General features: G+C 41.6%; 1 protein-coding gene across 2 annotated transcripts; it reads right to left on the bottom strand.

The window, feature by feature from the left end:
• Positions 1-242: 242 nt before the first annotated feature.
• On the bottom strand, positions 243-12380 carry smarcd1 (SWI/SNF related BAF chromatin remodeling complex subunit D1). Of its 2 annotated transcripts, none has more exons than XM_077529852.1 (13): positions 12140-12380; positions 8981-9156; positions 8690-8732; positions 8011-8133; positions 7239-7361; positions 6957-7073; positions 5983-6084; positions 5741-5902; positions 4375-4472; positions 4145-4280; positions 2508-2630; positions 1073-1174; positions 243-997 (listed from the first exon to the last, which is right to left on the bottom strand). In XM_077529852.1, the coding sequence occupies exons 1-13, from the start codon at positions 12326-12328 to the stop codon at positions 944-946; spliced, it is 1548 nt and encodes a 515-aa protein (XP_077385978.1). In that variant the 5' UTR covers positions 12329-12380; the 3' UTR covers positions 243-943. The 2 variants fall into 2 exon arrangements, with proteins under 2 accessions (XP_077385978.1, XP_077385979.1); XM_077529853.1 differs by lacking the exon at positions 12140-12380 and adding an exon at positions 9821-11711.
• Positions 12381-12591: the final 211 nt, after the last annotated feature.

Below are 12591 nucleotides of genomic sequence, written 5' to 3' on the forward strand. Positions count from 1 at the left end.
AAAAAAAAGTAAACATTTGTATAGCTAACTTTTCGTCATAATTTTGGACAGCAATAGTGGAAATAGAATTAAGATTAAAATAAAAATCTAAATAAATCTGTATAGCCTTTGAAGAGATTTTTTTTTATATATAGGAATATATTACTCAAGCCAAATAGAACTTGTTACCTATTTATTATTTAACAGTTTTTTGTTTTTGTTTTTAAGATATCAACAAATGAATGTCAAGACATGCCACAAACTACGATTTACATATGCTTTATTATGACAGAAGAACATACAGAAAAATAGTTTTGGTCCATCAAAAAAGCTTCAAATAATTACTACAGTGTTCACGCCACACTTTCCCAATCATTTTCTCAACTCAATCAACTTTGTCCAACATATTTGTGGCTTTGCTGCACTTTAATAACTGCCGCTGACTGTTCTTATTTTTTTTTATTATAAATACAGCATCTACTATCTGAGCTTGTACAAAGAAGAAGAAAGAAAAGAAAAAACATCTGATGGGATAAAGAGGTACAACTTAACTTCACATCCTTCGTTCTTCTGCTCAGTATGTACAAAATCTATTTGGGCTAGAGGTACTTCTAACAAGCTACTTCCTTGGTCTTCATCTGTACTAGTTAACAAGACAAGTACTGATATTATACATAGAGCATAACAAATGAATAATCATAAAAAAAAAGAGTTAGAACTACATGGAGAAGAAATTGCGCAAGGGATGTCCTGTTTGGTTAACTGTAGAACTCAATGGGCCGATTGTTTTTCTTGCTTTTTTTTTTGTTTTGTTTTAAAGATGCTTTTTGTTGCCTTCAACTTTGACAGGAATGATCGTTCGGATGTTAAGACATTGAAAAAAAGTGAAATGGAAATTTGTGCTGAAAAAGAAAACAAAAGTGGTAGTTAAAAAATAAAGCCAACATCCTACAAATCGATGCCTTCAGGTGTTCCTGATTCCGAGCGCCTGCTCCAGTTCCTGTCGCCTCTGCTGCACCTGTAAGCACAGCCGCGACATGCGCGTTTTCACCCCGTTGCATTGTGGGTACGTGGCCGCACGGGGAGGACTCACCTTGGAGTAGAAGTAGCGGCAGACGGCCTCCTGAGCCCACGGCTGGTAGTAGAACTCGGCCCGCCTCTCTTCCTCGGGGTTGCTCACCACGTCCGTCATGGTCTGCCGAGACACCAGAGACACAGTTGACGCTTTTTAAACAAAAAATGTTCCAATTTGTCAGATTCCTCAAATCGAAGCCTTCTGGTACTTCGTTGGCGCTCGATGGCTCAGGCACCTTCTCCTCCACCAGACTGAATGTTATTGAACGCGTCATGCTCGGTTGCTCCCGTCACAAAGCGTGCCTCGTCCGTTCTTAACGCAATCGAGTGTTCACACGGTGCCAATAAACGTCAAATCCTCTCAATTGCAGAAAGACCGGAGTGCGATTAAACCGTGACAGATTGGCCCAACATCCATAGCGGTGATGTTAAGACTTCATCGTGAAACGATGGCGCCAGCATTTTACTGCAATAACTTGTTCGCTGCCTAAATGGCCATTATTTTAGTCTTTTTAGTAAGAGGATTGAGTTGACGCGAGCGATATATTGTTTTACAAAAATGTTCCGTCCCTCTCCAACAGATAGAAGACAAAACAGATGGAAACTGTTATAACTTGTAAAAAAGTGCGATGTCACTTTTAACATTTTTTCTCCTGTTTTTGGGGGCATTTCCAGTTGGGATATTTGTGCCGATATTGGGCAATTTGACAAATATCGGTATCGGCCTTTTAGGGGGAAAGAAAAAATAAATAAATCTGACGGCCGATAAAAGGTAAATCTAAAATCATTTTAATTTCAGTGAATTATTTAAATTTTCAGTTAACTTTATAAAAGATGCTGCTGACCCTGGGAAGCTTTTGAACCTTTTTTTTGGATTAAAACAAAGCTTAAAAAGGGATACTTGACCCATTGAACAATTTTCAGCGGCGAAAAGTTAATATTTTGTCTAGAATGAATTTGACAACTTCATTATTTTTCATGTAAAATTAATACCTTTAAAAAGTAATTTTTCTACTTGCTGTCGACTGATGACGACATCACCTGTGCTGAGGAAGTAGGTAACGACCAATCATGGCTCAGTTTGCTGACCAAACCCAGAAAACAGGTCAGCCATGATTGACTGTTACCTACTTCCTCAGCACAGGTGACATCATCATCAGTCGACAGCAAGTGGAAAAATTACTTTTTAAAGGTATTCCTTGTATGTGAAAAAAAAATTAAGTTAACACGTTAATTAGACAAAATATTAACTTTTTACTGCTGAAAATTGCACGATGAGTCAAGTGTCCCTTTAAGTTTCCATTGTACTGATACTTTTGTTAGCTCCCTCATTTTTCTTGAAATTTAAAATGAAGTTTTAAATTCTCCTCGACTACTCATAATCTGACAAAACCAGCTCGGTCTATCTTGAATTTCCAGAGCGCGTTTCTGGATGTTGCCGAGCACGCACTCACCTTGAGGTCCCTGCACTGCGACTGCAGCCAGTCGTTGATGAAGCCCTGAGGGTCTCTGGCGAAGCTGAGCATGAACTCTCTCTGGGTCTTCAGGTGGTTGATGGTCTCGATGGTTTCGTGGATCTGCGAGGAAACAAAAAGCATTGGCTTGTGATTTCACTGCACGTTTATTTTCATCTCAATGCCGTCAATGCACCGACCAGCAGGAGCCGCTAGTAGCCTCGACGTAAACGACTCGACTCTCCTCTAATGACTGCCGGCGGGCGGGCGGGAGGGCAGACCTGACCCGACCGGCATCGGGAGCACATGTGTGTGAAATTGGCCTCAGCGTGCTGGACACATCTGCAGCCGTAACAAGTGTGTGTTTAATGGAGCCGCGCCTTCACGCCACATTGAAAGCGGTGGCGAAGTCCACATTCCGCCCGACGCGCTGCGTTATCGTCGTCATTATTGCAATACGCTCACTGGACACTTCATTAGGCACACCGAGTGCAAGAGATGCAGTCGAGTCAGGGATGAAATGGGCTACTGATAAACTGTGATACGTTTCAAAACGGTTAGTATTACCACTTCAAATTTTAATTAACGTTAATACTGAATTTATGTGCTTCAAACACCATGTGGGATACGTGCTTCACTTTTTATTTATTTTTATTTTATTTTTTTAAGGAGAGCTCATTATTCATTTGGCAGTCTTCCCGAGTCAACATATCATCGCAGGATTTTTTTGGTTTTTTTAAATATATATATTTACGGGCTTTACGTTAACCACAATCCCGTCTCGCATTGTTACCAAAGGTACAATATATATTTTGGCCACAATGCAACACAGGTTTCTCATTAAGCTAATCCATTTTAAACTACAAAAGATAAACTTCAACATAGTTAGAAGTGATGAATTTCCACCTCATTCGTTGACATCGCTCCCTTCGTATTAATTTTTGAGCGCAGCATGTTATAAAGCTTTCCTTTCCTTGTATTGCATGATGCCATGGGCTCGGGTATTCTGTTTTTTTTTTTCTCCCCCCAACACTAAATTAGTGTATAATCACAACAACAATAATAATAATAATGGGTTTCCGAATGGTCGGAATAAAAAAAGTACACTAGGAGCGTATTTCCAAACGCACCTACGACAAAGATGGGTGGGAGTGACAATCTGTACTGTTCTTGGTCTCTGTTTGTAAACTAAATTACACCCCCAAACAACACTCTCCCTCTAAATAAATAAATAAATAAAAATCGACTGATTTCAAGAGCTTCTGTTTTTTGGATTGGTATGACTTCTACTCTTGAGCGACGTATAGTAATACAGTAATTAGAATCATGCTTTAATTAAATGCCACCACTATTAAATATATGACTGTAATCTTAGTTAAAAAAATAAAAATAAAAAAATAAATAAATAATTACATTTCGCGGGGCTTTGCAGTTTACAGTTTCAATTTCTAATGGTAGAAAGTAAATAGGACTGCTGACAAGTTTGTATCTTTTGGATTCAAAATAAACCATGCCACAATGTTCTGAATCAGATTTTTTTGGGGTTACATTTCTTTTAGCAAAGACATGATATCGATAACCATGATATGAATTTTTCATCTCTAATTCGAGGTAGTGAGTATCTGTGGATTAAATACCTTGTTGTCCAAGCCTGCTATTTCCTGCTGACTGGCGGTGGACAGCAGGAAGGAGTTCATCTGAGTCTTCAGCGTGTCGTCCACCTCCACGTCAATGTCGTAGCACGCCGTCTTCTTTTGGTCGTTGGGGTCCACGCTGGCGCAACGCAGGGGGAGCCAATTCAGTATAAACAATTTTCCTGAGTGGTTCTCATGAGCTGCGACAGGGCAGGGCGCTGATGCGACGCTACCTGATCACATGGTTGATGATGATGGGCTCGGGAGGCATCAGCAGCGCATGCAAGCGCTGCGGGATCTCGGAGAACTTCATCCGCTGGGTCTCGAAGATCTACAGAATGAAGGTAGGCACTTATAAAATATACGTTGAAGTGCTTGGCAGCTCGGCAAATTACGCTTAAAGGGGAAGTCAACTATAAATGAACTCTTGTTGGCATGTTGACAGCTTCATAAAGCCGACTGTTTGGAAATAATTTTTCATCAAAGAATCTTTCAGGGCTGAAATAAAATGCTAAATTTACTTAATTTAGCGCATCCCCAAAACCCAACTGCATAAATTTGATCTTTTTTTTGTTGTTAATGTGAAAAAACAAAACAAGACCAAGGCAGTGAATGAAGTCGAGCTGTAGCCACTCCGATTCATTTTCAGCCCCACTTGGTTTATTTCTTCACGTAAGAAGTCAACTATGTAGTCAGATAGTGACCTCAAATAGTTGGAAATTTCATGAGCACATTTCCAACCACCAAAGTGTGTCGTATAAATTAAAGCACCTTACAATTTCAAGCATTCGCGGGAACCTTGTCATTTATGAGATCAAGAAGTTGACGACTCACGGTGATGTAAAAGCTCAAAATCTTTTTTTTTTTTTTTTTGAACCATGGATGATACGAATCCGGCACGCTTCGGTGCATTTCTGTTTTTTACTGATATGACATTGAAGCGGCGGTCATGTTTAGTCTCAGGAGTTGGGCCTGTGGTGGGACTCATATCCATACAAGGACAAAAGGAGGCAAACAAACGTGCTGCACGGCATCGCGCTATGCCTGCTATAAATGTCAGCTCGCAGACTGGAAGCGTCAGACAGGATGAAAGCAAACCTGTACCGAGAACGACATTTTGAAACCGATTCTCCCCACTTCAGCAAAGGCTCGATTGTTGGCTGTCTCTTAAATATTACCTTGAACAATTACCATGTGCAGGGTGCCTGGGAAAAAAAAAAAAAAAAAAAAATAGTGTAGTAAAAAGTTAACCCTGTTTCTATTTCTTGTTTGCAGCAGTCTGGATTCTGCTCACATACCAATAATTGGGGTGGAATTTGAAGCATTTTTCCCGACGTTTTCATCAAAGTCAGCAAACACCTGATTGTTGGGTGTCTCAAAGAATATCCTGTGGTGTGTGATGGTAATTGGTGTTATTTTGTTTGACCTGTCTTTACCTCCGTGTACGGCAATTTGTAAGATGTCATGGCTTGTTTTATAAATAAAGTTAAGTTCAGACAACAATGGTTCATTTCCTTGTCATGAGAGTAGTTTGCATGGGGTCTCACATTGAAATAAATTGGTAGGCGTGATGTGTACCCTCGTTTAACGATACCCCACCTGCTGCAGGTATTTGTCGCAGTTGATGAACTCTCGCTCGTGGGGGTCCTGCAATTTGTGAGTCTTGACGTACTGCCACAGAGCCTGGATGATGACGGGCCGTGTCTGGGTGTGAATACCCAGCATGCGAGCCAAGCGAGGGTCCAGCTTGAACTGCGGGGGCTTGGAGGGTCGGGGGGATTTTGTCGTTAGATTGGATCTGATCGAGTTTAAAGTAACGTGAGTTTTTTTTTTTTTGGTACCTGGTAGTCCAGCATGAGCAAGACTGTGCAACGAACACCCACGTCGCCGGGTCTCTTTACCTGGAAGCCATCAGTCTCCTGGGTGGTTGCAGTCCTGTGCCACTAAATTGGTGCAAAGATAACCTTTACAAAATGGAAAACCTTTTTTTTGCCGCGGTTATTTCTGAAAGCAGTAAAAGTGCTGCACAAGCGGAAGATAAGTGGCTCCCTGTGGATATATTTCTAAAGTTGATATAGAAAGTCTACTGAAACCTGTTCAACTGACAGTTTTTTTTTTCCTGTGGATAAAATGACAAATCTTTTTCCCTCCATCAACAGGGCCTACAACCATATCAATTCAACTACATTTTTTTAATCTTTGAAATAGGAAGTTAAACTAAACAGATCATATAGCTGCACAACGCACCTTCTCATACTGTAACTGGGGACGTGGCTGAGATCACAACGAAACGTTCCGATTCAAACTCATGTTCAATGGGAATCTGGCCCAGTTTAAAAATGTCTCTGATTAACCCAAATAAAGTTCAAATGTTCAAGAAGGCGGCTGGTGACTTTTTGTCTTGCTTCCTGGCAGAAGCCTGAAGGTTTTGTGCTAACATTGACTCCTATTTCAAACTGTTTATAATTCCTTCCACCTTGAAGTAAGCCTCAGTTCCAGATGAGGGAAAAAAAAACAAAACAAAAACTTCTTTCAGGGATGAGTGGTGCTTTGCTAGTATGCTGACTTTTTGTTTAATATTTGGAACAATCACATCACGTGCTATGGGCGTGATGAGTTAGTCTTCAGTGATTTCGGCAATATTTGGAAACACTTGATTTTGCCATATAAACCACCCATTCACAATTTTCCGTTTCAATGTTTCCGTTTTCTGTTTCAATGTGTTTCTTTGAAGCACGAGATGTGAATTTTGCTACACACACAGCAATGCGAAACCGCTTATTTCGAGCCTTGATATAGAAAGAATTGTTCTTACTTCCACAAGGTGATTATCAGGACCATAAAGGTCCTTGTCCAACTCAATCACCAGAGACTTGAAGAAGGACGAGAACTTTCTCTTCTGCTTGGTGGCTTCATACTTGGATACGGCCGTCTGGAAAGTAAACGTGTGGCATTGTATTACTGAAAGGGTGGAAAAACAGATTAGAACAACAGCAATGTGTTGAGTCTTTACAAAATAGTTTGCAATGGAAAAATGTTATACTGTTGCCGGACGGCGCTGTTAATGAACACAGTGCTACTGTAACCCGATTCTTACATCTTCCAGTAGACGCCCCTCCACGCGGAGCTCCCATGATGCAACAGTGCCCTCACCATCCTCAGCGTCGGGCTTGGCTGGATTGAAGGTGTTTGATATGAAGATACGAAGCTTTCTCTTTTGCTGGAAAAAAAAAAAAAAAAAAAAAAAAAAAAAAAAAAAAAAAGAGAAGAATCTTAAATGTTACTAGACCAAGTGCAATTTTTGGGATGCTGATAGCTGAATGCTAAGATTCGAATGCATGTGGAATGCTTATGAAGTAAATTGAGAGATACATTATTAAATTATAACCTCCTGGTTACTGGACTCTGCACTTTACCTACTGTGCCACCAAGCAGTATCAGACACCTGGTAATGATGATAAGTTATACGTATGCAAGTGGGCAAAGTGATACTTAGAAAAAGTTCAATGACTGTCCCATTGAAAATGAATGGGGGGAAGGTGATATTAAACGTTAAATTGTGCAAACACGATAAGTAATGTGGAATCAAGACGATATATACCCCAGGAGGCGTTAATTTTTAAAGCTAGTTGAAATGTGGACAGTGTAAATTGGTTTTATGTGTGAGTTGTTAAGCGGCAAAAAAGTGCGGAGAATAAAAATCACAATAACATACATGGGAATACTTCAGCATTCCCACAATTTACATTTCTGTAGTATCTGGTGATCCTAATTTTATTTTTGTTGGCCATACAGCCCAACTTGGTGCAACAATAATTGCATGAGAAGCAACGTTTTGTTTTTTTGCATCAACAAAGCTAAAATCAAACCTTAATGGGCCTCTTGAGGGCCTCCTGGATGTCCAGCCTCTTGCGCATGATGGTCTGGTCCAGCTTCCTCTCAAAGGCCAAAAGATCCATGTAAGCCTGAGACTCTGGGACCAGTTCCCTGATCTGAGACAAGGTGAGGGGCTGGTTATACAAAATCAGGTGGATTTTTTTAAACATGATTGCCCCTTCTGGTCAAAAGTCATTAAGTCAGCAAAATAAATAATTAAAATAAAATAAAATAATCTGAAAGATTAGCCCATGGTGTAGGGGGGTGCGAAGAATGATTTTTCCTCCCAGTCAGGGCAACAAAACAAAAGGTTAAATCATTTCAATGTTTACATTAGCATACTTGGGGAAATTAATATTAAATGCTGGCTTCACAGATCCTAATAACTGGACAAAATTAGAGCATTCTCCATCCCCTGAGCAAAGGTCATAGGTCAGGTCTTAGCAAATTTCCTGGGGGAAACCCTGTACGTCGTCACATCTGGTTTGGAGAAATGGTTGTGTGTTGGTCATACTGACTGAGTATGCCATACATTAAAAGAGAAGGAAAGACAAATTGGATTTCTGGTTCCTCATCTTGTGTGGTGTCACATTTAAAAAAAAAATAAAAAAATCAACTATGCTGATAAAAAATCGTACATAAGACACAGCGTTACTTCATGCTACTACTCACCCTTTGAGGTAGAATTTTATCAGCCATCTTCTTCTTCTTTGTACTGTACAAAACACATTCAAGTCAGACATAAGGAAGCTGTAGCGCATCGTTAGTTCATCTTGACAAAGACAGATTTCATCGCCATCGCTTTGACGCGTGCCGTTTTCCAAGTTAAGCAGTGCAATTTGTGCAACCGCATCGATCGGCGCCGACTGAAGTTGATGCAGACGTCATCTAATCCCGCCATTAAAACGCCAGCCTTTTAATTAAACCATGCATCTGCCTCTAAAGGTATCGACCGCCTCTTACTGCTGGTTGCGGCTCTGCTGCTGAACCTGCTGGATCTGCTGCGGGGCCGGCCTCTTGCGGGACGGGTCCATCACGCCAGGCATCCCCGGGCGGGACACGGGGCTGCCGCCGTAGCCCGGGGGGCCCATGGCGGGCCCCTGCGGGGTCATGCGACTGGATGGAGGCATGCCTGGTCTCTGCATTGGGTGACACAAAAAAAAAAAAAGTCAAAAAAAAAAAAAAAAAATGTCAAAGGGAAAAAAAATGTGTCTGCTGATTCGGCAACTTCAAACAAATGCTGGCACATCGCCCTAAATGATCCAGTGCGATTACATCTTCACCTGGCAGCGTTTCAGCAGCTCATAAAGCGTGAAACCAGAGCAAGATTTTATGAGTTATTGATCTGGGAAAGTATAAAGAAAATTCTTGAAGCTGGGGGTTGTAATGCTCTAGAATTACTCTGAGCGGCGCCCAGAAGTAGCTCTCAGGGAAGGGGGCCCTCGGTTTGTGACGGTGTTTGGTTCCTAGAAGTGTGATGTAATGTAACCCAAATTGGTATGTAAATTGGGATTGCTCACTATGCTAAGGCTGAAGTTGACCATCGTGAAAAATAACAGTTGTTGACTAACACACCCGCACACCGAAAGATTGAGCACTGCAGTTTTTTTCTTATGAAAGCTTGACACAGTAAAGTTATTCAGCCACTCATGAAAACTAGTTGCCAATGTCCTGCACACTGCACCCGAGTTCAGTCCGGTTCTGCACAGAATTAATTTCTTCATATACTTAGGTGTGTCCCAGCCTAAAAACAAAACCTTCAAAAAGTCAGATAAGTACGACCAAACAACAACCGTGACTCACCAAGCCGTGCGCCAAGAACTCAAAGAGCCGACTTCTGGTATCGGAAAGCATGAGTGCCAGCGGTCGAATGCGGCAGCGAAGACAAAAATCACAAAAACGGCTGTGGTCCTTAGGCGGGAAAGGCGGCGTCAGATGACAACTTCACGTCAACAATAACGGCTTATCGAGATGAGCCGCCTTTCTCCCCCCCTTACACGGAGAGAGACCGCCCACGCTGTGCCGCATTCATGCACATCTGCGCGGCCTTGAAGTACCCGAGAATAAGCGAGTTCGGCGCTATTCAGCGCGCTAACGCCACGCTGCCGGGATGAATGAAAGCAGTCAAGGATGCTCGGGGATGGGGAAAAAAAAACGCAACGTCTTTTCAGCCGAGTCGCTTGTCGCTAGGCAACACACACTCTTGACAATTGTGAGCCACTGATAAAATATTTCCATTAAAGTTTTAAATACAGGTGTATCCTTGCAGGAGACAATACATTGGTGGATATTCGCCAAGCAGAACCTTGCATGTATAAAGAGACATCTTAAGAGAATAAGGGAGTAAAGCGGCATTAATTGGGCTGAAACAATCAAATAACGTGAATTGAGAAAAATAATAATAAAAAAAATAAAAACAAAAAGAAGTCATAATGGGCTTTTAAAAACAATAAAAAATACATGAAAATAGGGCTGCAAGAAACAATTATTTTAATAATGAATTTTGATTATTTTATAATTAAATACCATCAAATAAAAAAAAAAAAAAATCCGTATTCCTTTATTAAAAACAAACAAGGCTTTCAAATCAACAGTGTGGACAATGGACACTACACATACTAGTTTGGGCCATAATATTTTCATAACATTCCCCAAATTAAAAGCAGATATTTGCAAATAACTTATTTTGACAAATCATATCACGGAGGACTACAGAAATCTGAGTAGAGAGAAGAACATTGAGAGTTTTGAGGCTGAAACACCAATGATTTTGACTATTTTATCGAATAATTGTTAGACCTCTATTGCAAACAGATGTGGATTGGCGTGGAACACAAAAATGGAAATAATCATAATAAAAAAAAGCTACTTTCTGCCAGAAGATGATTAATATGGCACAAGGACCCCCACAATGCTAAAAATTTTATAGTCATTGAGCTGCTTTGTTTGGCTCCTTCATGTCCGTATGAGTACACAAGTGCATAAACTGAGGAGGGTAATTTAATACTTTTTAATTTCTTAAAGATTATGTTAACTGTATCAGTTACCACACTAACCATAACCAACACCATCAGGAAACATCTAGATACCGGTAAGTGGTTTTCAAGTCCGGTCCTCGAGAGCCCCTCTACAGTCTGTTTTCCAGGATCCCCACCTCCAACACACCTCAAATCACCTCATCAGCAAGCTCAACCGAAGCCTGACAATGATCCTGATTATTTGATTCAAGTGTGTTAGAGGGGGGAGACATGGAAAACAGAACAGGAAATAGGGGCTCGGCTCTCAAGGACTGGACTTGGACTTTGTTTTTTCTCCCCAAAAACTGTATTCAAATAAAGTACTGACACATATTTCACCCCTAAAATGAAATTCATTTACCAATTGTTTAGCATATTAACAGCAAAAAAACAAAAAACAAACAAAAAACAAACTTAAGAGCTCAGTATGCTGCAGTGTAAATGAAGGTCACTAAAATCTAAAATTAATCTAATAGACAGTGTCATCGATTCCGTTTTTATTCAACAAAGTGAGAGGTTAATGTGCAGGTAAACGAAATGTGTCAAAAGCCCAAATAGTCAAATCGAGTGGAGGGAGATTTGAACACTAAAAAGCATCTAAGCAGCAACGTCCAACACTTTCGAACTGTTAGCAGCACGTTTCACGCGCCATTCATTCGTTAACTGACTTTTACATGGCTCACAGTTTACCCTGTACGAAGCTAGAACGTTGCCCAGTTTTCACGGTTTCGCTGTTCGGTCGGGAAAAAAAAAAATCCAAAAACACAATCGGCGACGATTTGTGAGTGAATTTCAGCCACGGCGACCAGCTGGTCATTTTAGCATGCTAAGCTAAATAGCTAGAGGACTAGATAGTAACGCGGATGGATAACTAATTCAAGGCAAACTGCCAAGTGAGTCGTTTAAAAGTTAACTACATTGAAGTAACCGGGAGCAATATCGCTTTTCAGCTGGGACTACTTGGTGGTTTATAATCCGTGGCGACGGTGGCGGGCGGCCATAACGCGGCTAATGGTTAGCTGGCCGTGACAAAGCGCTGGTATGGGGGCTTTGTTCTAGCGGACGAGCTCCGCGTCACCAAGCAAAGATGGGAGCGATATCTCACCGCAGGGTACCCAGGCCCAGGCATCGGAGAGCGGTACATGTGGTTCTGCGCGGCCGGCGACGATCCCATCCTTCCAGAGGGAGTCCCGGGGCCCATTCCTGGCCCGGCGCCCGGTACCGGGGCTCCGGGACCCATTACGCCGCCTCCACCACCAGTGGGTGCCGACTGAAAGCCCCCTCTGGCCGCCATCTCTTCACCGACTGTGTGGCCGCCGGTGCAGACAGCCACTGAGTTATCGCGAGAGCGAACGAGAATTTGGGTTTGGGTTGTTTGAGATTGTTGCAGCGCTCATGATGGAGGTTTGCGGTACTGCAGCGACTCCAATGTTGAACCTCCACAGTCCACTGTCAACAGTTTACGGAAACTTTTTTCCTTTGTTCGTTCCAGTCATATTTTCATTGCGTCCTGCCTTCATTGCCTCATGCCAGCTCTTTCTCATGCATGCATCCTTC

This window comes from Festucalex cinctus, chromosome 8 (assembly GCF_051991245.1).
Source record: "Festucalex cinctus isolate MCC-2025b chromosome 8, RoL_Fcin_1.0, whole genome shotgun sequence".
Lineage (NCBI taxonomy): Eukaryota > Metazoa > Chordata > Actinopteri > Syngnathiformes > Syngnathidae > Festucalex > Festucalex cinctus.